General features: G+C 52.2%; 1 protein-coding gene across 3 annotated transcripts in view; it reads right to left on the bottom strand.

The window, feature by feature from the left end:
• The window catches only part of FADS2 (fatty acid desaturase 2), a 72,999-nt gene that overhangs the window by 14,716 nt on the left and 30,538 nt on the right, over positions 1-27,745 (bottom strand). Inside the window, exons 1-5 of one of the 3 annotated variants that reach the window (XM_081155565.1) lie at positions 17,926-18,313; positions 16,017-16,134; positions 4,378-4,488; positions 2,393-2,590; positions 2,181-2,282 (exon numbers count right to left, since the gene is read on the bottom strand). In XM_081155565.1, the coding sequence (XP_081011691.1) occupies positions 2,181-2,282; positions 2,393-2,590; positions 4,378-4,488; positions 16,017-16,067 (462 nt within the window). In that variant the 5' untranslated portion in view covers positions 16,068-16,134; positions 17,926-18,313. Of the gene's footprint in view, positions 1-2,180; positions 2,283-2,392; positions 2,591-4,377; positions 4,489-10,906; positions 11,611-16,016; positions 16,135-17,925; positions 18,314-27,745 lie in introns of those variants that run through there. The other 2 variants (XM_081155566.1, XM_081155564.1) reach the window with 2 other exon arrangements.

The following is a 27,745-nucleotide window of genomic DNA, read 5'->3' as shown; positions in this document are numbered from 1 at the left end:
TTCTTGGTGTTCCCTTAAATTGCCTCATTTGCTTCACCCTAGTCCTGGCCCAGTGGCCTGGCCCGAGGCGAGACTGTGGAAAGGCTGGCGGGTTCCGGGCCTCCATCTCCAGAGTCTAGATGGCGCCAGACCCTGCTGTTTGCATTTTATCCTAAGTGCAATGCCGAACTACAAAAAGGTTTTAAGCAGAGGTATGAGTGCTTAGGACTTCCTTTATGTAAGAGCATCCTCCGGAAGAAATGTCCACCAGAAGTGGCATGGGCCGAAGGAAGAGGGAAGTCAGGACGTGGGGAGCTCACACATGGAATCCTACAACTGCGCAGGCTGAGACTAAGAAGCAGGTCCCAGTCCCTCAAGGCTCCCGGCATCCTGTTCACTGTCCTCACTGCTTGTACTAGAACATCTGAGTTGACAGGGCTCCCTACAGTCAGACCCTTTTTGTCCCAGCAAAGGGACCGGAGGAACAGATCACCTCATGAGACTGTCTGCAGCTGGGTGGCCACCCAGTGCAAGAGTAATTCCAGGCAACCTGTGATCGCCCCGGCTCTGGGGAACCCCTGGGTGAGCTGCACGGCCACGCCACTGGCCTAGACACAACACAAAGGACACAGCCAGCAGGGGGCCTGACCTCCTCTAGTCTGTGAGCTCAAGGACTGTCTTCCCATCATTCCAGAATTCCGATTTCATAAGAGAGGGTTCTCCATGGAGGCTGACCCTCTGTTCTGACCTTGTCTTCCATTGGACACAGGAGCTGTGCTCCAGGGCCCTTCAAGGACTGGGGACATCAGCTCCTGCCCAGAATCTGGGAACAGGACACAGCCCATCTTTGTTGAGTGCGTGGGGATAGCATGGGTTGGGCGTGAAATGCTACTTTCCAATACTGAGGAGGGTTTTATCCAACAGAAAAGCATATAAAATGAGACAAAGTGCTCTACTATGTGCACCCTCTCCCCTCCCCTCTGAAATCCTGGAAGAAAACCAGGTTTTCAGACTGCTTCAGGTTCAGCGCCAGCCCAGCCACTTGCTGTAGAACTGGTGACTGGTTCACCCCCAACCAGATCTGGAGCCTGCAAGCCAAGGGCTTGAAGGTCTGGATTGCAGGGGGATAAGTTAACCCTGACATGTAGCTCTTCCCAAGCCAGGGTGGGGAGGGTGGAAGTCTTCAGGATGCAGCCTTTCTTAGAATGCAGCTGGATGCTGTTGGGAAAGGGCTGGGGCGAAGGATGATCTGTTTCAGAGAGAGAGCTGGCAAGGCCTTGTTTGCCAAACCAAAGAGATAACGCCTATCAAATCAGCACAAGGTCAATGGCAAGTCCAGTTAGGGTTTTACAAACTTACCACTTCCGTGGGCCAGCCTCCTGTCTGTAGGGTGGACAGTAGATCCCCGTCTTACCTCCTGGGTTTTAAACAACTTTGGTCCTTTGGCTCAGACACTCATTATACTTGTGTGATGTCCCCTTATCTAAAGACTTCTATGATGAAAGTATCTCCTTTTCTTACCCCAAAGCATTATCTGAGATGGCTTATGATAAAGGACTCACAAAACAAAGCGATGAAAATGAAGATAAACAGCGCACAATGAAACGGGAGGTTACATTTAACAAAAGCTAGACTGAGGATGGCCCTGCTCCAAGTCTTGCTTTGTTTCCCAGGAGGGGAAAAAAAAGGAGGACCTCAATGTATCAAACAGCTCACATTACTCCAATTCATCAAGACAAGCTGTTTCTCTACTGGCCCCAAACGAAAAGGAATGTATTAGAAAGGAGCAAACAGTATAATCAACAGAGTCAACCGACCAAAGAGGCATGTGTCTGTCTTCAAAACTAGCATACTGGCCCTAGTTGATTTGTCTCAGTGGTTAGAGCGGTGGCCAGCAAACTGAGGGGTCCCAGGTTCGATTCTAGCCAAGGGCATGTACCTCGGTTGCAGGCTCAATCCCTGGCCCCAGCTGGGGTGCGTGCGGGAGGCAACCAATCAATGTGTCTCTCCCACATCCATGTCCCCCCCCCCCCCAGCACACTGGTTTTGTGGGCCTAATGAGATAGGGAGTCCAGGCTCAGAAGGTCGGAGAAGTGGGGGATTTGAAAGTTGCACAGCTGGGGACCTGGTCTCGGGGGAAAGGGAGACGCGCTGCACCAGCTGTTAACTGATGGAGGACACCCAGGGCTGCTGAGACGTACCTTTAAGTGGCCAATGATGAACTTGTGGACGATGTGGTTCCACGTGGATTTCTTGTAGACGGAGAGGTGGCCATAATCGTGTTGCAGCCATCCAGCTTGGGCCTGGGGACAGAGGGCCACAGATGCTCTCCCAGCGGTGGCACAGGCGCCAGGCCTCCGAGAGCTGGGGGGACCGGGCGCTCTGAGTGGCTGGTGAGGGCGTTGTGCCTCACCTGAGAGGTAGCAAGGACAAAGGCCACGATGAGGGTTGGGACCCAGCCGTTTCCGAAGTACAAGAGGGTGAGCCATGCCACGCTCTCCATGGCGACGATGTGGGCCAGGAGGAGCAGGAAGAAAAGGTGATTGCTCTTGAACAGGTTTAGGTCCTCGGCCGCCTTCCTCAGGGCCCGGAAGTCCTCGGTGATCTGCAGCTGCGGGGCAAGGGCACAGGGACAGCGTCCACCACCCAGTTGCCAGGCAGGGCACCTGCTGCGGTCGCCACCGCCCGCCCGGCCCTGGCCCCGCTCTGGGGGCCTGTGCGTTTGTCCAGGTAAGTGGCAGAGAAAGGGTTAGACTCAACAGCTTGGTTCCGCACACCCACGTCCACAGCACTGTCCCCAGTGAGCAGAAGGCGAACACGGACCAGAACCATCGATGGGTGGATGAAGGCAAACCAAAACGGTCCGCCCATACAACGGAGTGCTATTCAGCCTTGAAAAGGAAGGACATTTTCACACGTGTCACAACATGGATGAACCTTAAAGACACTATGCTCAGTGCAATCAAGCCAAACACAAATGGACAAACCCTCAGTGGATCCCGCCGTCTGAGGTGCCTGGAATAGGCAGATGCATAGTCAGAAAGGAGAGGAGCGTTTGCCATGGACCGAGGGAGAGAGAATGAAAATTAATGTTTAAGGGGGACAGTCTCAGAGTTTGGGAAGACGAAAAAATTCTGGAGATAAATAGTGGCGATGGTTGTACAACAGTGTGAATGGACTCAAAGCCACTGACTGTACCCCTGAAAATGGTTAAAATGGTAAATGTTGCCCGGCCGGGCGCGGCTCAGCGGTTGAGCATTGGCCTAGGATCCAGGCGATCAGGGTTCGATTCCCGGTCAGGGCACATGCCTGGGCTGCGGGCTCGATCAATGACTCTCTCACCATTGATGTTTCTATCTCTGTCTCTCCCTCTCTTTTCCTCTCTCTGAAATCAATAAAGATATATTAAAAAAAAAAAAAAAGGTAAATGTTATTTAATGTCTACTTTACCCGCCCCCCCAAAAGCTTGCAGTTTCCACTAGCGGACACTTGTTCTGGGTACCCCATTGAGACTTGAGGTAGAGGTGGGGGAGACACAAAAACAGTGCAGGACAAACTCCCTGCCCCCCAGAGCTGGGCAAGGGAGGCGGGAGAGGACTGGCAGGGCCCGGGGGGGGATGGAGGCAGAGCCCAGGATGGCTCTGGGGAAATGTGGGCATCGCTGGAGGCAGGCAGGGCAGGAGGAGAAGGGAGTGGACAGCAGGGGCTGAAGGTATCTTCTTTGGGGACATGCCCAGGGTACTGTGAAAGGCAGACATGGTCATGGGGACGTGGAGGAGGCCAGATCTGGGAGCCTGGGTGATGGTGAAGCATCTGAAGAGTATCTCTGGTGCCCACTGAAGCAGCAGTAAAAGCGGGAAATGGTGGGAGCGAGAAGCAGGGTGAGGAAGGGGAGCCTGTGGGACTCTGCCGGGTGGGGAGAGAGGCCGCCTGGAAGGGTCTGTGGATAAAGCCGCGTGTGAAGGCCAGGTGGGACCCCAGCTCAGCTCCAGGAGGGGTGAAGGCAACCTTCTCATCAGCCCTGGGAGGAAAGATGAGAGGAGGGGCAGACATGGAGATCTGGGAGGAGGGGAGGTTGACGTCTGGAGGACACATGGACAAGGGGGAACGACCCTCTGCCCAGACTGGGTCCACTGAGGTCCCAGAGGTAGAGAGGAGGCTGGGAATGAATTCTCGAAGTAGGGGCTCAGCCAGGCTGGCAGCAAGACTGGGTGGGTGGTGGGGGTAGGGCCTTCTGCAGAGGCTCTGAATCTTCCCTGATCCCAAGTGATGAGTGGTGGCTCCCCCTGGAATGGCGTAAAGCTCCCCTGCCTCACACCCAGCACTCTCCACCTGAGGGTGGGGTCCTCATCTCCCCACAAACCCTCCCCTCCTCCTTCCTTGGTAGGTCTGACTCACACTCTTGCCCCGGTCCTGGCTGGGCTCCTCCGGGGCCAGCTCACCGATCAGCAGGGGCTTCAAGAACTTGCGCACAAAATCAAGGTCACGGTGGAAGGCGCGGAAGGCATCCTAGGGAACAGGGGGTAGGCATTGAGTGAGGACCCCAACCTCAGCCTGTGCCCTTACCTGGGAGGGCAGGATTCACCAGCAAATCCGTGTGCCTCCCACTCAGACATCGCTGGGGCCTCCTACGAGCTGGCCCCAAATGCTCTTTCATGCCTCATCCAGGGCAGATCCCTCAGTGCCCAGCTCCCACAGAGGTGCCACCTGGGCCTCTGCCCTGACAAGGGGCCACTGAGCTGGCCAAGTGTGTGTGCATGGACCTGTGGGCTGCCACTGGGCGAGTCAGAACAGTGCGCCCCTCCAGGGAGAGATGCAGGGTGGGGGTGCCAGGCTGGGCTGGGCCGGCCGGGCCAGGGAAGGACGTGAGTTTCCTTGGGCTCCTCCGCTGGGTGCCTGGGACCCTGCAAAATGGGCCACCCACAACCCTGGCACTCGGCTACCAATGAGAGGAGCACGGCTGGAGACTACACAGCATGGAAAATGTGCTTAGAGATGATGTGAAACCAAAAACAAATGCAGAATTAGGTACCAGCACTTCTGAAAAGAGATTTTTCATAATTTGAGAAAGTATGAAAATAATTTTTATGGAAGGCTCTAAACCATTACATGCTAAGGTGGTGGCATTATGGCTTGCTTTATTTCCATTACTTTCCAAACTTCCTCTAACATCGCTCTATTGCTCTCACAATAAAAAAAAAGTTATCCATTTTAATCTTTTTCCCATTTTAAAGTAATAATGTACATAGTTAGAGACTGTCTCAATTCTTAGACGGTGAAGAATTTAGGGCTGACGTGGCATATGGTACAATTTGTTTCCATTCCATTCGGCAAAAGAAAACTGGGTTTGCCTAAAGAGGAGGCCAGCCAGTGTGGCCAAAGGTTAAAATCAGTGGATCCCGGGCGAAGCCGTACAGGTGTGTTCAGTTATTTCTTTCAACTTTTCTGGATGTTTGGGAATTTTCAAATTAAAAAAAATAAATAAATGGGGAGAAATGGGAAAGTGTTCGCAAGGCATAAAAATGTTTTCACTCGCCCCCACCTCCCACTAAAGTATCTCACAGTGGTAGTTGCCAGCCTTCTCCCACTTCCTTACCGCATCCCTGGCACCAAGTCCTCCTGCCTGGCCTTTGTTCTATTTGTGTCTAGAACAGACTTACAAAGCAACACTGTGCAGAGGAAAACCGGGCCCAGAGCATTTTTAAAAAGGCCTGTGCCCCACTAACGGAACAGAAAAGGGACCCGATTGTGTGTATTTCCAGAGAAGGGCCCTGCTGCTATTTCAGGGGCCCTGGGCCGGCAGTGAGGAGCCTGGGGTGCAGTACTGACCAGCTGTGCCCACAAAGGCCAGCCGCCCCCACCCAGCCTCAGCCTCCTCTGCAAAGTGAGGACCCTCCCAGCCCCCATGTTCCAAAGCCCCAGGAGTGGCCCAGCCCTGCTGCCCAAGTCCGGGCCCAGTGCGCTGGTGGTGTCCTGGTGAGCAGAGCTGCCTCCCCCCAGGTCAGAGCCTAAAGGAGCCCTTTCATTGGTCCTCCTCACATTAGACCAAAGCTTTTGAGACATGATCAGGAAGTCCTTGAAAAAAGGAGCTTCCTGAGGAACAACTGCCTTGTCTGACAACTGAAGGTTGCTCTCTACTTTTCACGGAGGTAGAATTCGGTACAGTGGCCCATCTGCAAATACACTCACCCCACATCCAGCTCCCACCGCCCCCACCAGGTCCAGGTCATGCCTCCAGGCCCTTGCGTGGGCTGGGGACCTGGTGGAGTTCTCAGGTGGCCTCACCTCCTGGGAAGGGAAATGCCAGGCAGGGAGCCAGCGGTTGTTTATGTTATGTTCCTGAAGCCTCAAGCCCTACTTGACAATGAAGGCCCTGGAGCTCAGAAAGGTGGCCTCTTAGGTTCCCCATGGCAGAGCCAGGTTCAAATGCAAGTTCACCTGGCTCAGGGACTGCCTCCCCCTACACCTGACGCCTCCTACCAGTTTAGAAAGCCAAGTGCCATTGGAGTCTCTCCTTGTCCCTGGTAGGTCCGGCAGTTTTCTGAGTGGGCCTGGTGGGAACTGTCATTGAACCTACCAAGCTCGTTTCCTCATCAGGGCCTTTGCACGGCTCTTCCCCTCTGCCTAGAGTCCTGCTCCCACAGCGTCCCATGGTGGGCTCCATTTGGGATGTACCTCAGTTAGGCTTCTCTCAACCACCCCATCTAAAGTAGCCACCCTCCAGCCCCACACTTTCTGAGACATGTTTTATCTTCTTCCAATTAGTTATCAAGACCACAGGCTCTATTATGTATAGATGCTCTGACTTACATACCTAAGTAGAAAATGCATTTACTATGCCTAACCTACTGAAGGTCAGAGCTCAGCCCAGCCTACCTTAAACGTGCTCAGAACACAAGTCTACCCACAGATGGGCAAAACCATCTAACACAAAGTGCATTTTATAATAAAGTGTTGACTATCTCATGCAATTTATTACACATATCACTTTTGCAGCATCGTAAAATCAAAAAGTCCTAAGTCAAACCATTGCAAAGTCAGGGACCACCTGTGCTCACCTCCTCATTGTCTGTCCCCGCCCCCCCAGAACATAAGCTACACAAGGGAATATCCACACCTGTCTCGCTGGCTGCAATAACCCCAGGCCTACAATAGTGCCTAACAGAAGGGACCCAGGACCCCACGCTGTGCACACCCTAATCCCAGGAGACTTTCCCACTCTGCCGTCATGTTCAGACTCTTCTGCCGTTTTGCACAACTCAGCTTATGCTTCTGGAAACTCCTCACCGTCTCCAGCACTTACACACTGGTGGTTGGAAGAGGGGCCGCATGCTGGGATTATGTGGGCTAGCCACTGAGTCACCAGCTGTATGTACTCAAGCCACTTATCTTTACCAAACTCTGGGACAAGTCCTATTTTAGGGATGAGAAGAGACCGGGGGAGACGAAGCTACTCGCCGCTGGTATCACACTCCAGGTGTGCTTAACTCTAGACTTTCCCACTGTTAATGCAGAGGCTTCAATCAAGCTGAGCTTGCTCTTCCCTGAGAGTCGATCGCTGTGTCTCCCTCTTCAAAGTGCCGGATGTGCCACACACTTGCATAAGGTTCCCAGTAGCTGCCCCGCTACAGAAGTGCCTGCTGCTGTAAAGCAGGCCGTATGCGGGGAAAGGCAGGACAGAGACAACCCAAAGGCCGATTTTGGAACAAGAATTGGAACCTGTTCCACCCTCGTCTGATGGGGAGAGAAGCCAGGGACACAGGTGAAGAGAAAGGAGCCGAGCACCCCCGCCCCCCCCCCAGCAGGGTATGTCAGGGGGGAAGGAGGTCAGGCTGTAGGAGGAAGGACCAGAACCCAGAACACCCCAATTCCCAAGTGGAAGACATGTGCATGCCCCACTCCCTGGTCTTCACAGTTCCTGCTTCTGCCACTGCCCGGCTCCACGCTGGCCAACTTCTGCAAGAAAACATAATCCCTGCCCTGGTCCCAATCAAGGCAGAGCTCATAGCTCCTCCCCTTGCACTGAGCATAGGGTGCAATGACTTGTTTCAGCTGTATCCACCTACTCGCTGGTCTCTAATCCAGCTTCACACCTGGGGCGCTGAGCTCAGGACTCAGAAGTGCGGGAGGAGCCAACTCCAGGCATAACAGGAACTCTGGAACACGTGGTTAGAGAGGGAGAAGCAGGAGCGGGATCTCAGCTGGAGACAGGGATGCCTATTTTTTTTCCAAAGCAGAGATATGCAGGCAGGCCAGGAAGACCCTGTGCCATGTCCCCTCCAAGGGAGAGAAGCAACGGAGGCCGGCTCGGCAGTGCTCTGTGCCCAAAGAGCCCTTGGCCAGTGTTCCTGCTCATGCAAGGGAAGGCTACACAGGAAGTAGGCCTCAGGCAGGCAACCTGAGTGTGATGAGATTACAGCAGGAAACAGGACTCTGCATAAGATGTCAGGAATTCAGGGCTGGGTGTGGGATCTTCCCTGAGGCTGTAGCCAGCAGGAGTTAGACCCCTCCTCCCTAGATCTAGCTGCCCTCCAGGCACAACCAAGGGAGGAATTTCTATTGCAGTAAATGTCTTTTCTTTGGTAAAAATGGGTCAGTGACGTTCCTGCCTTCACACTTCCTTTCCTATTTACTGAGTGCCCCCCCCCCCCCGCCTCCCAGCGCGCTGGAGCATAAACACAGTAATGGCCCTTCACAAATTTAAACAATGACCTCACACACAGCCCACTTGAGCCTGATAAATAACTTGCCCATTTTATAGACCTGGAAAGGGAAGTTCAAAGTAAGTGCCTTGCCTAGGAAATCATAAGTCTGACACTCAAACCCAGGTGGTCTGCCTCTATTGTGACTCTCCTGCCCTGTCTAAAGGAGGGTAGAGATCCATTCCATTTTCAATCTGCTGCCTTTTCACAAGAACAGCGGAGCAGCAGGTTAAAAGACAATATAATCCTGACCTCTTCTCTCCTTCTCTGGGTTCTAAGAGGGGACAGGGCAGGAAAGTGCTGGACAAGGAGGGTGGGGGAGCTGGTATCTAGAAACAGAGGGTCAACATTCAAGTCCCAGTTTGAAAGGAAGAAGGGAAAGTGGATTACTCATCTTAGTGCCCAGGGCCCAGCTCTGAGCAATGGAGACACTGAATAAATATGACGAAATTGCAGTTGAAGGTTAAAAGTCCCCAGTGGGGAAAGCTCCGCAGTGGTGGGACTCTAACATGAAAAGAGCAGACACTGTTGGGACATGGGTGAGGGTTCCTCTTGTCCACAGCAAAGCAAAGACCAAAGAGGTACCAGAGGACCAGAGGGAGAGAGATCAGAATGAAATAGGGATGGAGGGAGGACTCAGTGATGGCAGGTTCTGAATTTAGGCCCAGGGCCTGGGGATCAAACCCCAAACCGTGGTGTATTGAGATGACCCTCTAGCCAACTGACCTACCCTGCTGAGTTACCTGGTCAGGGCTTGAGCAGGTTTCTAAACCTAACAGCAATGAGCAATCAGAGATGCCTACAGGGCTGACCACAGGCTCAGATAAATGAGGTAATAGGTATGAATGTAATTCGTAAACTGTAAAAATTAAGCAATTTTTCTGCTGACAGGCAAGGCCAAGAAGTTCTAACTCATGCAGAAGGCCCAAATGGCAACTGCCATTGCTCTTCGCTGAGTCACCTTTCTGGGGAAGAGGAGGTCCTGAGTTCTGGGGTCTTCTCTTCTTCAAAACGGGAAAATGCTCTGTTGAGAGCCTGAATTGTTCCAAGAAGAGCTCCTTTGACTTTCAGCCTCTTGTGAGGATCTAAGTAGTACTTCACTCCCAACAGTGCTGCAGGGGATGCAACCTGTCTGCTTGCTTGGCCCAAATACTGTCACTCCCCAGAGCTCTGAGGAAGGCAGTCCACGCCCCAGGAGCAAAGCGCCTGCTCAACAGCCTAAACACAAAACTCTTGATTCCCAGCCGGTTTCGGCCTCTCCAAGCCCACTGCCCATACTTCCCAGGGGATACAGAGAGAGAATGAATGGCCAGTGCTCACTTCACCACCATTCAACTATATCCCCAGTTAGTACATTTCACATTCCGTGCCCTAAAAGTCTGATCTTAGAAGGAAATAGCTTCTGGGATAGGGGTTGTGCGAGCTGAGAGAAGGGCATTCCTGGCCGGGTTTAAACAGAGGACCATTGAGTTGAACGTCCCAGAGTAACCTCGGGTGCAGCGGGACCTGTTGCCAAGCCGCCTGGTGCTGCTAACTCCACGCGGCTTAGGACGCCTCTCGACCTGGGCTTTGCAAACTCCAGCCCTTTCTCTTCTTTACCAAGTCCCCACCCGAGTCCCCAAGAAGGCCGATTCTAGGGGTGAGGCGGTCCTGGAGTCTTTGAGGGCGTGGGAACAGGAGCTCCCAGGCAGCCTCTCCAAGGCAGCCATCGCGGACCCCCTCAGACCAGACTCCAGGCAGAAGCAGACCCGGCCGGGGACAGGCTTCCCTTCCCGCCCCCTCGTCTGGCTGGAGAGTGAGGGGCGCTCTCCGGGTCCCACACCTGGCTCCTCTCGGGCTCCTCTGGGCAGCGCCCGGGGCGGCCATCTTCCACGCCGGGGCGCCAAAGCTCCAGGGCCCGAGCGCCCCCTTTGGGGCGTCCCTGGTTCCCGTGAACCCGGCGGAAGAAGCGGACGCGTGGGTCCCGGTGCGCGTGGTAGATCCTGCACGATCCTCCGCCGCTCGGATCTGCACCGCGCCGCTGCCTCCCGGGGTCCCAAGCCCGACCCCACAGCAGGCTGGCCCGGGGACAAAGCTTCGGAGCAGGGGGCGAGCGCAGTAAGCACTTTCTTTCCCTCCTGGGCGCCCCGAGCTCCATTCAGCGGAGGTTTGGCGCCCTGGGACCCACGGCTCCCTGCTCCCGCCTGCAGCAGAGAAAGGTGGCGGGAGAGCCCCCAGGCCCTTACCGTAGCATCTTCCCCCGCGTAGTGCCCGATGACCCGGTGGCCCCCCGGGTGCCGGCTGCACCATTTGGTGATGTTGTAGACCTTGCGGTCGATGACGAGCCACTTGTCGGTGCGCAGGTTGTGCTTCTGAATCTCCTCCCAGCTGAAGGTGGGCATCGGCGCCTCGCGCTCGGCGGCCCCCTCGCCCTGGTTCCCCCCCTTTCCCATGTTGCCTATCGACCGGGATACCCCGTGCGCTGCGGCCTCCCGGCGCCGGTCGCCCGAGTGTGCCGCCAAGCCCTCCTCGCCGTCGGCTTTTGTCTTCTCCTACTCCTCCTCCCACCGCGCCCCCTCCCCCAGCCTCCTCGACTTTGCTTGGGAGTGTGCTGCCAAATATCCCTCGGAATATCCCTGGCCTCCCAGTGCCCCCAAGCAGTCCCTTTCCTCCGCCCCGTCCTCCGCCCGCCAGCCCGCGATGGACTTTTGCCACCAGTAAAAACTCTTGGGTGCTCAAGGCCTCGACGCCTCCTCCGCCCGCCCCTCTGGCTCCTCCCGCCCCGGGCTCCGCATCCTCCCGCGTTCCCCGCCGCCCGCGTTTCCACAGTGATCAGCAGAGCGCCTGCACCAATCCGCGCGCGTCGCCCCGCCTGCCATTGGCCCAGGAGGATCTTTCGAAGGCCAGCGGGCTGGAGCGGCGGTCCCCGGCTCCCCCGCCCGCCCGGCCGCGCCGAGCCGAACCCAGCCGCGAGGCCGGCTACGTGTCCGACCTGCGCCCCCCCCCCCGTGCCCGGGGCGCAGGAGGAGGTCTCGGAGGAGCCCGGAGGGCAGCGGAGGCCGCAGCCAGGCTCCGCGCGCTCTGAGCGCGTGCGCGCACGGCCCGCGCTCCGGGGGTTTGCACCTGATGCCCGCGGCACAAAGAGCGCGCGGGCCCGCGGGCCGGCGGGCGGCGCCCAGCCTGCAGTCTCGCGAGCTGCGCTGGGAGGCCGGCTGGGCTAGGTGAGGCCCCTCCCCAGCGCGCTGGAATCGGGACTCCAGGATCTCCACATTGTCTGCACTTTCCACCTTGGCGCCTTCCTGCAGCCTCCCTGGAGGGCTTGTCCAGGGCCCTAAACCCTGTGATCAGACGATCTGAGACAAGAATCGCGGAACCTCTGCTGTGCTTCCTTGTGCTAAGCGCCATTGGCAGGGCGGGGGCGCCTTGGTGGGGGCAGCGGGGACACCACCACGAACAGGACCAGGTCCTTGCCCTGCACTCGAAGCTCACAGGCTAGTTGGGAGACGAACATGGAAGCATTACAGGACCACACACGATTAATTGGGCAGTGTTGTACAGGCTCCAGGAAATAAAGATAGGGGTGTTAAAAGGATAGGTGGAGGGGTAGGCCCCCGGACCCTAGGCGGATAGACCTGCTCAGATCAGTGCCCCGAGGAAAGGGTTGGCAAGGAGCCCTGGATGCAGAAGGCTGGTTGAGAACAAGTGGGAAGTGAGGATGAAGGGGGGAGGGGGGAGGAAGCTTTGGGAATCAGGAGTAAATAAGGGGCCCTAAGATTCAATGGGATAATTTCCAGGCCCCTGAGAGATGGCACACTCTCCTTGTCAGCATTTCACTCCAACCCTATGAGGTGAACAGGCTCCTATTGTTCTATGTAAACACCCAGGGGCAGGTTTAGGAAAGATGAAAGGGCCAGATGCACAAGGGGCACAGCCGGGCCCCATCCAGCCATCACACTGCCTCTCTCCTAATGCGCTCAGTGGAAAGGAAGCATTGCAAAATTTTTGCTGGGGAGCAACCTGATGCATGGGTAGTGTAGGGAAGCTCACTCTGGCCAACTGGTAGGGGACAGAGCAGTGGGGGGCCACAGTGGGTCCCTTCATGTCATTCCCGCAGCGGTGAGCCGCCTCTATAGCACTGTCCCATCATGCTGGTATCCATCCCTAGCATCCTTCATTCATATCGCAAACTCCAGGCAGGAGGTTTTGAAGAGTGGGAACACATCCACACCAAAAGCCTCGCTCACAGGGTAAGAGGATGAAGCAAGTACTAGGGACACTGATTTTTATTCCTGTTAAAGGTTTACTGAAGCCCCGCCCAGTGTGGCTAAGCGGTTGAGCATGGACCTAGGATCCAGGAGATCGGGGTTCGATTCCTGGTCAGGGCACATACCCGGGTTGTGGGCTCAATCAATGACTCTCTCATCATTGATGTTTCTATCTCTCTCTCTCCCTCTCCTTTCCTCTCTCTGAAATCAATAAATATATATATGTAATTTTTTAAAAAGTTTACTGAAATAGTAAACAAGATTGTGATTTTTTTTAAAAGGGGGATTAACACAATACATAGATAACTTTAATAAAAAATAATTCAGAGGTCGTGGAGCTCAAAGAAAAAAGTGTTATCTGAAAGGGAGACCTAGAGAATAGCTATGGAGGGGGCTCGCAGGCTGAGAACAGGGCATGTGGGAAGGCACTGGGCCCCAAAAGGCAGGGAGGATGTTTGGGGTGGAAAAGAAGTGTGGACTGGCCAGGGTGTGTGGTTCCCAGCAGATACTACCATAGAATAGACCATGAAAAAACATTTGCTGAAGATGCCAATGAATGAATAAGTAAAAGAACAGCGAAGAATGGCTTTGGTGAGGGTTCTAGGCGACCTGCTGTGAGCAGGGCTCAAATTGGAAAGGCCTCTCAGGCTTTGGTAAGGTTGGAGGACTTTATCCTGGAGGAGGTAGGAAAATGCATAAAGCAGGAATGTGCTATGATCAGGTCTATGTTGTAGAAAGAGATCTGGGGAGGCCGGCTGGGGCTGGGATGGCATGTAGGGGAGAGACCCTGGAAACAGAAATATCATCAGGGGCCACTGCAGCACTCCAGGCCAGAGAGGAAGAGAGGCCTGAACTAAGAGAGAACTTTAGAAGGCTGGAGCCCACAGCAGGCACTACTGCCTTGCCTCCATCTGCTGGCTTCCTACTCTATTATTTATTGCTCTCAACTACTTCGATAGACTGATAAGACCGGTCCCTTAGAGCAGGGGTGGGGAACATCCGGCCCTTGGGCCGTATGCCGCGAAATTATTTGGTCTGGCCCTGCCAAGGCAACCGCAGGTGGGACTTGAAATTCAATAAATCTAGGAGATTTTTTCATAGCTAATTTTTATGTTGATATATATATATAAAATATATCTTTATTGATTTCAGAGAGAGGACAGGAGAGGGAGAGAGAGAGATAGAAACATCAATGATGAGAGAGTCATTGATCAAGCCCGCAACCAGGCATGTGCCCTGACTGGCAATCAAAATATGTTGATATTTTTGCATGGCCCTCGAGTGATGTTATAAATATCTAAATGGCCCTTGGCAGAAAAAAGTTTCCCCACCCCTGCCTTAGAGAAAACTCCATAATATCTAGCTGATCCCAGAGACTCTTAGGGAAAGGGGTGATCTCAGAGAGGGAGGAGGTTCGCATGGCTTCCTCTTGCCTCACAGAATCCCTCCCCACTGCCTCCAGCAGTACCAAGGACGACAGCTTCCTGGGGAAACTGCCAGGATTCGTTGCCATCACTGCGCTTTATCAGAATCAAAAGAGACCAGCCTGCGTGGCTTGGAGCCCATGTCCTCTCAGCCAAGTGGGTGAAAGGCAGGGCAGAATGGAAAGGTAGGGCCTGCAGGGGTGGAGCCCACGCCGCCAGTCCCCAAAGAACAGGTGAGGGGAGCCTTCCATCTTACCTTCACAAGGAGCCTGATGTCTGCTGGAGAAGGGACAGGGTCACAGAAGGTCATCAGAGGGAGAGAAAGAGTGAAAGTGAAAGACACCCAAAGAAGGAATATGTCTCGGACACAGTGCACCGCACAGGCTGAGTGGTCGGCGCAGACCGCTCTTCCTTTCCTTCGCTGATAAATATGGCCAAGTGGTCCTAATCTTTAAAAAAATATATTCAAAGTCCACTTTTTCTCAAGTCATGGTCCCTACCTTTCATAGTTCATTTATTGTCGAATTCCGTGAGTAGTCAAACCTGTCCGGGTCCGCTCTCTGCCTCCATGCATTTCTCTGACCATCACGATCTCTAATTCTGAAAGGTCAGGGTGGCCACGAACTCAAGCAATGGACAGTGCCTGGTACGGAACAAGGATTCAGTAGGCGGTGGTTCCTATTCTTCCTACTCCTGACCTCCTTCGCATCAAGGACAAAGGGAAACAACAGGCCTAGCCCTCAAGCAGCAGGAAGTAGACAGTTCTAGAAGGCAAAGGCCAGACCCTGCTCCCATCAAGCCTTCTAGAACCCTCTCTGAAAGGTCGCGAGCCCAAGGCCTCTCAGAGGCGCCTGGCACGCCGGCATCCCCTCCCCCCCTGCGATCCCACACTCCCTCGGTTCTTTGGTAGCACACAATCTCATTCTACGCATGGGCAACCTCTCCTGTGTTTCCTCCAGTTGCTCTCCCTAAATGTTCTTGCCCTTGGCTCATTCAATATTTTCTCCTTTGGGACCGCACTTGGGATGACTCTGCATCTTGAATCTACACCCATTCACCTCCTACTCATGCAAAGCTGAATGTCCCAATAGCACCTCAAACTCAACATCACCTCCCTGAATCAATGGTCAGGTCTCAACAAATGTGTCCTTTGGGTTCATCCAGAGATAGACCCAAAGAACACATTTCTTTGGGTGCAAAACTGAATTTGTCATCTTCCCTTCCCTTCCTGTGAACGTCTTCATTTCTATTCATGGCACCACTCTTTCTTAAACTCAATCTCAGAATTTCAGAATGTCTTTTACTTTTCTCTTGTCTCCCACCATTGCAAAAAAGTTGTTGTGGTCAATGGATTCTACTTCTGACAGCATTTCCCATCTGCTCCTTTTATTCCATTGCTGCGGCTATTGCCCTGGTTCAGGGTTCTAACGCTCAAACATTGCAGTCATTGCTGTGATGTCACTTTGCTGAGTCCAGCTCTTATTGGACTCTCCTGCCCATGGTTTCTCGTTGCCTAGTGAGTTGGGGGGATGGGTGGGAGGAGGAAGGAAAGCACGTAAATATTGATAATGTTACCTGAAGACACTGGCTTTGCCAGAAGCTCCAACCCCAATATTTGGCTAAAAATATGTAGGATGTCATCAGAGAGGATGCTGGGGGGAAATTACCTTATTTTTGTACAAAATCATGGTAGGAACATCCCATGTAGTTCTGATCATGGAGTCAACTAATTACTAAGGAGATGTATGTCTTACTGCCAAAAGATGCTTCTCATGAGTCTGCAGTCTGAAAGGAGAAACAAGAAATAATAAAGTTTGAATTAAGGGAAGATCAGATGATCCAACGTGCTCGCTCAATCCTAGAATAGGACGAGGGAGCTGCCTTGAGACCTGAAGAGGAGAGCTAACACAATGATACCTGTAAAAAGAAGGCTGGCTGTCTAGTGGGGAACCAGTGTAAGAAGGACCGGCTGTTGCTTGCTCTAGAATACTTGGGGAACACAGGCTGGGAGGTGTCTAATCTTTCATTCTCACATAAGATAAAGTTGTCATGCACTTTTACAGTGTGTCCTTGTGTGTCCCTGACAGAGAAGGACAATGACATGATGGACCACGAGCCAGACCCCAGAGAATACGGGTATTAGAAAGCCTGGATTCTAGAACAAGCCCTGGTCTTTATTGGCAGTGTGACCTTCCTTGACTAGGTCACTTTATTTCTCTGAGCCTACCTTACAGGATTATAAAGACAAAATCAGACAAATACAGTAAAAACTGAAAACACCTGACAGTTTGTGAAGTACTATACCCAGTAAAAGGAATCTGTTATTATTTCTGTTGTTGGATCTATTATTATTATTACTGGTGCCACTGCCAAAATTTGTGGGTTTTTTGGGGGGCTATCAGTGCTGATAATTAACATTTCTTGAGCATTTATATGACTCAAGCACTGTGTTAAATCTTTTAAATCTATTCTCTCTTTTAATCCTCATTATAATCCTACAAGGACCACTAAGGACACTAAGGCTCAGGGAGGTTAAGTAGTCTGCTCAAGGTCCCACAGTTTATAAGCAGAGATGGAATTTGTCTGACTCTGTAGCCCAAGCCCTTTCCACCAAATTGCACTGCCTTGATGACAGTAGAGTCTCCATGATAAACAGGAAGACCTAAAGCCATTCATTCATTCATTCATTTATTCATTCATTCAATTCATGCAAAAGCTATTGAGTGTCCACTCATGCCAGGCTCAGAGTGGACAAGGCAGGCAGTATCAGTGGACTGAACAGTCCTCCACCGGGAGGAAGAGCTGTGCTGCAAATCTTCAGTTCTGCTTTCGAGTTTGCTAAGTTCAAGTGCATATGCTCATTTCCTAATATCATCAAAGGTCTCATTATACCACCAAGATGGCCAAGGCCTAACAAGGACGAAGGGCTTGACCAAGGGCACGTAGCAAATCCGTGGCAGAAAACTAGAAATTCAGGTTATCTGACTTAAAGGTCAGTGCTCTTTCATCTATGATCTACTTATTGGCAATGACCAAGATAAATACAGATGGCAGGACCCGATCCAACACCACAGAATATGCGCATGCATTTGACCGTGATGTTTATGGTGTCTAAGGGCTTCAAAGAGTCTCCAAGCCTGGACTGAAGGCTCCTCCTGCCCTTGCCCTTTGCTGTGCTTGGGTCCTCTCCCCTCACCTTGGAGAGACCCATGGTTAGGAGGCTCCAGTACACTTAGGGTAGGGACTTCCAGGCTAGTCTCCAGCTCCCAGCCCCCAGCCTTTGGTTCGCCACGCAGCTAGGTCTCACTGTTAGTGCTCCGACATGGGGTGACTAAAAGGAGGGGATTTCCTGAGAAGCGGGCGTGACCTTATTGTCCAGTTGTACAGTTAGTTGGGAAATCAAAGCTTAGTGAAGTTATGTAATTGGCATAACCGGAATTTGACTTTCAGTTCCAATTCCAAAGTATAAGCTCTTTCCAAACTAGCATCACTCAGCCAACCACTTAACCCTCACGTAACCCTTCGGATGCTCAGTGTTCCTATCTGTAAAAAAGAGAAACATACATGTCCTCTTACCTCCAAGGGCTGCTGTGACAATCACTTCATCTATGGGTAGAACAACACTTTCAATTTGTTATCAATGCAGCCTAAATAATGTAGATGGCCATTGATAGAGACGACATCTACACACATCTATAAGGTTGGAGGCAACTGCATGTGATCTAATCACCCAAGCACACCACGGGTGGTGGCTGAGTTGATGCCTTTTGCTGTCTCTTCAGAGCTGGGCAGGAACGTTGCCTCCTTGCTTCGGTGGCTCTCCTCCCACGTTCACTGTTGAGTCCTCGGAGTCCAGTTTGTGCATGATCAGCTTTGAGAGGCTCAGTGTGGGCAGAGGAAGTACTGCCAGGAAAGGGAGCTGCAGGTGGCCATAGGGGCAGAGCTGAGCACAGGAGGAACATAGCCACGGGCCCTGGGGCAGGAGCACAGGGACACTGTAACCTGGAGTGGAGGAGAGCCTGCTGATTATCTGCTCTTACCTTTAAGACAGGGAAACAGGCCCAGAGATCGGCTTGTCTAAAAATCACCTAGCAGTTAGGAACCTGAGAGATTTCTGTTTCTAACAGCGTGGTCTAGGCATCTAGATCTGTCCTCTCACTGAAATTTACTAAAAATCCTCGATAAAATATATATACTATCACTAAAATGCAGCAGCCACCAATTGCCTCAGCTGTGCAAAGGCTATTTAGACCTTGGATGACCCGTTCTGCCGATGGCTCCCCTACGTGCAAGTCTCATGGGGACCCTTAGAGTTTAGGAGATGCACGCCTGTGGGGGAAGAAGGGGAAGGGAAAGGTGTGGGGTGCTCCCGGGAGGGAGAGTGCACCTCAATCCTTCTGGCTTTGATCCAAGCTCATCTCCCGGCTAGAGGTCCCTTCCCACCTCCTCTGCCTGCAACTCCTACTCACTCGACCTTAAAATTCAGTTTTCTAGTCACTTCCACTGTGGCCAAGTCAGACGTTCCCTGCTCTGAGCTCCCAAAGCACTTCATATATAGCATCAAAACTGCTTATACATCTACCTCCATCCCTCGCCTTGTTGGCTTCTGTGAGAGGAGCCTGACTCAGAGTCAAGTCCTCTGTGTGGGGCACAGGCTGTGTGCTCATTAAACATTTGTGAAAACCCCAGGGAGAGCGTCGAGGAAAAGAGTCTGAGCAGGGAGACTCACAGCAGACAGGTGGGGTGTGCTGCCTTGCGGCCCCACTGCTGCTCTACAGAAGTAAGTGTGGGGTGGTGGGAAGCCAGGCCCTGGGACGGGAAGACCTCCCGGGAGCCAGGCTTTGATGACCTTGAGGCTGTGTGAGCCTGGCCTAAAGGAGAGACCTTTGAGCTCTGTCCACGTCTCCCTGTTAGCTCAGCCAAACAACCACATGTTATTTTTCTTTCTTTAGTCCTGAGGTCAAAGACCTTCCACGTTGTGTGTGTGAGGGGGGCACGCAGCCTGCACATTGTGCTTCTCAAACTCTCAGTGATAACGAATCACCTTTAAAAGAAAAAAATTCAGCCAGTCGCAGACTGACACTTTTGTAAAATACGATGAAAATGAATCAGAAAACTGAAGCAAAAAAAAATACAGCATCCAAGGCCAGAGTTTTTATTATTAGAGTTAGCAGGCATAAAATTTCTCCATCAGATTGCTATAAACACTTCTAAATGCTTACCCTTGATTCCTGCGCTTACCTCGGCACAGACTGGTACCAAACAGCTGTGGACCGCACTTGGAGTAGGCCTGGGCTACCCGCAGAGGCCAGCATGGGAGGGGGCCCAGCTCGGAGGCGCAGGCACTGCTCGGAGGCTCCGAAGAAAATAGGTCTCGGAACCCTTCACTCGGTGATCTGTTTCAATTCTGAACCTCTCGGGTCTCAGGACTCTCCTCTGTGAAATGGACTGTTATCAGAACAGTAAGGTGACTTAAGCTGGTTAGGGCATATTGTAAACGCCCCATCGTATAGTGAAGGTCAGCTGCGCCTGAGCTGGGACTTGGGATTCGGCTGTGGCTGCTCATCTGCAGTGGCTAAAAGGGACCTCCCAGAACCACATTTTGGGAGTCCTGGGGGGCAGACAAGCGGCTGAAGAGACAGCAGTGTCTTGCTCAACCAGCCTCGAGGCCAGCGTCAGCTGAAGGATCGCTTTCATGAGGTCTCTGCAAATAAGGGCACACGTGCTGCCTCCACCTGGAGACACAGAATATACAGAGGGGTAGGGCACGCGCCTCAGTTCTATGGGACATCCGCGAGCGCTGCAAGAGTTTATGAAGTCTGGTGCAGACTGCGGTTAACTCTACCGAGCTAGCTAAATACCTGCTCTTATATCAGCTTCCAGAACCGTGCGGCAAGCCTGAGGCCGTTCCCACAGTTGGCCAAAGGGAGAACTCTGTCCTCAGCCCTGTATCCAGCCCCCCAGGGAGCCTGTCTGTAACAGCAGCAGCACCTCCAGGCTTCCCGTCCCTCCCCGCGGAGCCTCCTGCCATCTCCCGGCTCCTACTCTTGCCTGGTCCATTCATCTGGAGTGGTCCTAACATACACATTGGATCCTGTCACTGCCCTGCTGAAAATCTTTCCCACTGTACTTAGCAAGTTCAAACTCTTCTATTCAAGACTGCTTTCTGGTTTTGAAAAGCCAAGTTTCCCTGTTTCATGGCCTTGGCCCAATCCGCCGGCTTTGCCTAAAATGCCCAACCCTCCCAGGTCTGGCTCTAAAGCCATCCCTCAGAATTCTCCCTACCCACCCTCCACCACCCCGACCACCCCTCATTCTCTGCCACCCTGGTTTGTTTCCTTCGCAGCAGTTGTCACACGTTGTTTACTGATTTCTTGTCTTCCTTCCCACTAGCCTAGAAACCTCCAGAGGGAAGGGACCAGGTCTGTTTGCCCACTACTCGGCCCCTGGCTGTGTGCCGGCCATGGTAAGCGTGGGGAGTTACTTGTAGAGTGAGAGAATCCACGCAGGAGTGAGGGGACCCTGCGGTGAGACGCGGGCTGGTGTGAATATACGGGTACCTGGTGACTGTCTCCCACAGGGCCTCCACCCCACGGTCAAGGCCCAGCACTGCTATTAAGGATCCACATGGGCAGGTGACGACAGGCACTGAGGCCAGGGAGGGTGCTGCCCCATATTCTCCAAGGCCTAGGCTCCGAGTGACCCTGGGGGACATCACATTCTCCATCACCCACAAAACTTAAGGGCAATTAACCTGGGAGGCAAGTTCCAAACTCTTCCCTCCTCCCGGGACAGCTGCTCAGTGGGCTGGTAGGAAGGGCGGTCCCCCCTCTGCCTGGTCCTGTCAATAGGTCCCCACTGGACAGGAGGGGGGGAGGCGGGGTGGGCACCCCTGCAGTACTGGCAGCGTTAGCAGCCCCTGCTCGCTGCAAGTGTCCTCTGCTTCTCAAGGTACTGTCCTGACTTCGACCCGATTTCCACAAAAGTGATCCCCCCACCCGATTCAGCCCCGCTTTTGCCTTGTGTTAGCAGCAACACCAGTGGCTTTCTGTCCTCGAGGAGCTCTCAGGTCTTTGCTCCCCTGAATCAGTGAGTCTCCCCATCTCTGCTCCGCTCTGGGGAGGACATCGAATAGCTTGCACACCAGAGCTACGCTGGCTGCTCCGCATGTTGCCTCATGGACGAGGCGTTGCCTGTGTGGTGGCGTCTAGCGTTTCCATTTCACAGCAGAGACAATACACAGTGTGCTCCAGACCAGAGAGGAATGAACTGAAAAGTAATGAAGAGTTCTCTGTCGGGCCCAGCTGGCGCGGCTCAGCGGTTGAGCGTCAGCCTAGGACCCGGGAGATCACAGTTCGATTCCCGGTCAGGGCACAGGCCTGGGTTGGAGGCTCGATCCCCAGCAGGAGGCATGCAGGAGGCAGCCGATCAATGACTGGCTCATCATTGATGTTTCTATCTCTCCCTCTCCCTCTCCCTTCCTCTCTCTCAAATCAATAAAGTTAAAAAAAAAAAAAAAAGAGTTCTTTGTCAGAACAGATTGCGTTCTTAAGTCCTAAGGGTATGTGATGAAAGAGTTATACTTGGATTAAACTTGACATTTTATGTAATTTATGATTAAGTCGGATTTCACTAGAGAGGACGCTTAATAAACTCAAGCAACATCTGTTTATCAGCCAGCAAATGTGCACTGGGAGGTTTTGTCCTGGGTGGAATGAGATTGGAGGGATTTATGTGGCCTGGAGCGAAAGCCTCACTGGATTAAATGCCACATGGAGGCTTGAGCTCAGGTCCAAGTCTCATTTTTCACACAGTGCGCCTTTGAGTCAGCCCCTTCACCTCTCTGGGCCTCAGTGTCCCTGATAGCAAAACTAAGAGGTAGAATTAGATATCACTTACAAAGTCCTTTCTAGCTCCAATGTTCTGCGAGTGACAGGTATTATCATACTTCCTGGCTGCAAGTCTCAAAAACTCAAGGTCCCCCTTGCCCCAGATTTCACTGATTCCCATCCGTCGCTGTTGCCCCCATCCTGCTTCAGGTTCCAGGTGCTCTCCAGCTGGTCTCTCCTTCAGCCTCAGTTAGTTCTGGTTCAGCCTGTGGGTGCTACAAGACCAGTGTTACTAAGAGGCCATGAAACTGGTCTCTCTGCTGTAAACCCTTCAGTGACTCCCCCAAAAGCTGCAGCCCTGCCCTCCAAGCCCTCCAAGGGCTGGTTGCAACCCAGCCTCTTTGCCTCTTAACTATTCCCATGCACACATAACCTCTTTCCTCGCCTAGGAAATACAGAGTAGAGAAGGTCCAGCTGACAATCCTTTTCCGATGGAAAATGCCCTAAATTTGGACAGCCAGATTTGTCTGCTGTGTTTCAGGGCAGTTGGCCCCAGGGCATCCACCAGGCTCGGAGGCCTGGGAAGTTTGTGGATGTCGCTCACCCTGTAGGAACATTATGCCCACACTCAGGCCTTCATAGGTCTGCCCTTTTTCTGGGCAGGAACCTCCAAGGTAGGGGAGCAGACATATTACTGATGGCCTGGGGGACCCAAACCAATAGGACTTTGTCACTGTCATCTGAGAGGCTGACACCACCCCACTCCCGCCCCACCTGCCCCCTACGAATCACAAACCACACATATTTCCTCCTGAGGCTTAATGATTAGCACAGGCCCTGGGTCCACGTGCCGGGGGCAGCAGGCGGGCAAACACCTCCACCTACATCATTTCATTTAGTCCCTCCATCAAAGCTCCATGAAGGGGTCATTATTTCTATTTTGACCCCGTGAAGAATTAGAGATGAAGACAAATATGAACTAGGCAGCCCCCATTCACAGAGCTAATACTTGGTAGACCTGGGCCAGCAGCCCAGCTCTACCTCCCATCAGTGCTCCCGTCTATGCCCAAGGCTGACAGCACCTGCCCTTGGACCTGTGCCAGGCTGGCTACAGTGGGAATCAAGGACCGGAGATTCCCAGCGCAGCCTCCCCACGCTCTGGAAGGAAGGAGGAGACCGTGAGGGGTCTAAGGGCTCTTTTTTTTTTTTTTAAATCCTCACCTGAGTATACTTTTTCCATTGCTTTTCAGAGTGTGGAAGGGAGGGAGTGAGAGAGAGAGAGACATCGATACGAGAGAGACACATCGATTGGGCCTCCCACACACGCCCCAACCAGGGCCGGGATCGAGCCTGCAACCGAGGTACGCGTGCCCTTGGCCAGAATCGAACCGGGTCCCTTCAGTCCACAGTCAAACCAGCTAGGGCTCTAGGGGCTCCTGAGTGAGGGCATGGTCGCCAGGTTAGGTCAGGCTCACTCGGCAGAGCCGCACTGGCAGGCCAGCTTCCCCTCAGCTCTCGGACCTGGACAGCTGCCCCTGCGAAAGGCCAAGGCCAACAGGAACAGCTGGATGCAGCAACCACATTCGCGATAGAACCTTGCGCTGTCCCTCTGTGTCCCACCCAAGACCTGAATCCTGACCATTAGCCATTTAGTAGCCGTCTCGGTTATCAGATCAACTGTCACAGTATCAGTGGGGTGTAGCTGAGAAGGAGCTGCTGGAGGGCGATGGCCCACCCAGGAGAACAGAAGAGGGGACATGGGGAGATGGGAGTTAATGTCACCCACTGCTACAGGCACGGAGACTGGGCCCTGAGAGGCTACATCCAAGACCCTGCCCTGCGCTCAGCCCCACCAACTCCACCTCGTCCTGCAAACAGCTGGCAAGTCCACTGGAGTGTTAGCAACAAGGAGGAGGCGATGACTGTGTCCCTCGGGAGCCCACAGTGTAGAGGAGGTAACCTGCTGCTGACCCCAGTCCAGTGGGATAGAGCCACAGAGTACAGGAGCTCGAGGGAGGAAAACGTTCAGCTTGACAAGAAGTGTTTCAGCCAGAGAGGTGGGAGGAAGGGACACGTAGTCAGAGGTCACGTCATGAGCATGGCCCAGAAAACATCCAAAAATCACATCCTGCGTACTCACTGCACAGAAAGCTCAACAGTGGGTGCTGGGGTGGCCGTCAAAGAATAAACGACAGTAGCTCCCCTCCCTGTCCACGGCTCCACCTTTGAGGTTTCAGTTACCAAGGTCAACCATGGTCTGAGACTATTACACGGAAAATTCCAGAAATAAACAATTCATGAGTTTTAAATTGTACGTTGTGATTAATGTGATCGAACCTTGCGCCGTCCCTCTCTGTCCCACCCAAGGCCAGAATCATCCCTTTCTCCAGCGTCTCCACACTGTGGACACTCCTGACTATTAGCCATTCAGTAGCCGTCTCGGTTTTCAGATCAACTGTCACAGTATCACAGGGCTTGTGTTCAGGTAACCCTTACTTTACTTAAAAGTGGCCCCAAAGCCATTCATGTAACTTTTTTTTAACAGTATATTATCATAATTATTATATTTTACTATTGTTAATTTCTCACTGTGCCTAATTTATCGATTAAAGTTTATCATAGGTATGCATGTATAGGAAACACACAGTATATGTAGGGTTCAGGACTATCTGTGGCTTCAGGCTTCTGCTGAGGGTCTTGGAACATATCCCTAGCAGGCACCAGTTTGGCAGGAAAATGAGGGAAATACAAGTAATTGGGCATGCTGGAGCTTTGGCTATAGATCGAAACTTCCAGGTGACCTGGCCCAATTTCCTGTTTTCTAAACATGGAGAAATAAGGGGTGGAGTGACTTATCCAAGGCAAAACACCAGCTGGTGGGAGAGGTTGGGTCAGACTCAGATCTTCAGATTTCTATCCATGCTCTTTCTCCTACTCCAGGTATGACACACGCCACAGCAGAAAACTTGAAGGTGGTGTGGGAACTGGGAGGAGAGGGTGAGGCCTTCTGGCTGGGGGAAGGGTATGTGGGTGAGGTGCCCGGAGCCCGGCCTTTAAAGCCAAGGAGGGCACAGGGTACGTATGCTCAGGAAGTGGGGGTGTGCAGCGGCCCTGACACAGGGGGGCGGCAGGGGGCTTGCTGGAGCCACGGCCGGGGCGATGGGACAGGCCAGTCCTCCCACTGACCTTCTAGAAAGTCTATACTTTATTTCTGAGCAATGAGGACGTGAAGAGGCACTGAAGACACTGCGCCACCATGGCAGCCCAAGTGCAGAGTGGGCAGAGACCAGAGGGAGGGAGCCTGCACAGCCAGCCCTGCCGGGGCCCCAAGGTACTGCCAGCCATGGCTGGCCGGCTGCTCTTCTCCTCCTCCTTGTAGAGTAGTTTTTCTTCTCCCCCCTGTAGAGTAAGCTCCTGGAAATCAGGGGCCATTCGAGATGATAAGTGTGCTGGTCACTGAAAGGGACGCAGAGAGGGTTGTCTGTGCCTGTGGGATCTGACCATCTTGTCGGCCTGAGGACACAAGCGACTTGAGGCAGAGCATTGGGGGTAGGTAGTAGGTACAAAAACCTAGGAAATTTGGGTTACTACTACTAAAAAGAAAAAAGAAGAAACAGAAAATAGTAAGTGTTGGCGAGGATGTGAAGAAATTGAAATCCATTAGTGGGAATGTAAAGTGGTGCCATTGCTGTTGAAAACAGTATGGCAGTTCTCCAAAAAACTGAAGATAGAATTACCATATGACCCAGCAATTCCATTCCTGGGTTTATATCCAAAGGAACTGAAAGCTGGATCTTGAAGATATATTTTACACCCACGTTCACAGTGGCATTATTTGCCATAGCTAAAGCATGGAAGCAACCTAAGTATCCATTGACAGATGAATGGATCAGCAAAACATGTTCTATACATACATACAATAGAATATTATTCAGCCTTAAAAGGGAGGAAATCCTAACACATGTTACAACATGGGTGAATCCGGAGGACATGATGTTAAATGAAATAAGCCAGTCACAAAAGACAAATACTGTACGATTCCACTTATAGGAGGTTACTAGAGTAGTCAGATTCATAGAGACAGAAAGTAAAATAGTGGTTTCCATGTACCGGGGAAGAGGGGGATGGGGGAGTTATTGTTTAGTCCATACAGTTTTAGTTTGGAAAGACGAAAGACGAAAAATTTCTGGAGATGGATGGTGGTAATTGTTGCACAACGTGAAGGAATTCAATACCACTGAGCTATACAACTAAAAATGGCTGAGATGGCACATTTTATGTTATGTGCATTTCACCAAAATAAAAATAACTAAAAAAGAAAAACAAAACCCTATGTCAGATCAGGGCTTCACCGACTTTTTCTGTAAAGGGCCAGATGGTAAGTACTTTTAGCTTAGCAGGCCATACAGTCTCGGGTCACAACTACACAACTACTCAACTGTGCCAATGTAGCACAAAAGCAAACAGACAACAAATACACAAATGAGCATGGCTGCATTCCAATAAAACTTTATTTACAAAAATGAGTGGAAGGCCGAATGTGACCCATGAGCTGTAGTTTGCTGACTCTTGATCTGGGAGTCTGAACCTGTATTTGACTTTCTGCTGAGTATTGATTGAGGCTCTGGGTCTGTGAAGCTGCACGTCAACTTATAGATTTTTGTCAGGCAGAGTGCAGATGCTTCCTCTCAGGTAGAAAAGATAATTCCAAAGGTTAAGCTGTTTGCCCTGGACAACACCACCAGTTTTGTGTCTGACCTACCAATCTTATTCTAACAATTCCTATAAATACTCTGTTCTTCAAATTGTACTGGGAGCCATCTTGCCATCTTGCTGGTTCCCTCATTAATGAGTTAAAAACACCTCCAGGGCATGTTCTTCCTTTAAAAACAAAACAAAACAAAACAAAACAAAACAAACTATGAGAGATCAAAAAAGAAGGTGATTCAAATTGTTGGGGAAATCAGGAAAGACTTCTTGGAGGTGGCAGCATTTGAGAAGGGCCTGGAAGGTTGAGAAGATTGGTTGGCACGTAGGACAGTGTGGGTCAGGGGAAGTCTGGAGAAGTGGCTCGGGGCTGGCACAGGTAGCAAGTACATCTGGCTGAGAGTATCTCCCGTGGACAATGGCTCAGGGATTTCTAACTCCATTCCCAAGGTCTCACGTGGTCTCCTGCTTGAGTCAGCCTCTAGCAGGGTTGATGCTACTGTGGAAAGAGGTAGGACTCAGGGGGCCTAGAACAGGAGTGGGGTCCTCTCTCCAGCATTGCTGATGACTGTGTGATCCTGAGTACATTTCTTAACCTCTGAATGTCTGTTTTTTCACCTACAAATAAAGATAATAGTAACCAGAATTGGTAACCCACTGACTCAATGGCCCTGAAGGGCAAATGGTTTCCTGTCATGGGCTCAGGCTGTGCCACAGCTATCTGCTGTCTGTCTGGGAAGGGGTGTGACAATGAAGCCTAAGAGAAGGACTTGTCCTGGTTAGACAGCCCTCAGCCACCACCACTTTGCTGGTCATTCCCACAGACAATAAACAATTGCTGAGGCTTAATGCAATATTTC

This window comes from Miniopterus schreibersii, assembly GCF_964146895.1.
Source record: "Miniopterus schreibersii genome assembly, chromosome: 12".
Classification (NCBI taxonomy): domain Eukaryota; kingdom Metazoa; phylum Chordata; class Mammalia; order Chiroptera; family Miniopteridae; genus Miniopterus; species Miniopterus schreibersii.
The sequence above is the reverse complement of the archived record's forward strand: the minus strand, read 5'-3'. Positions and strand labels throughout refer to the sequence as shown.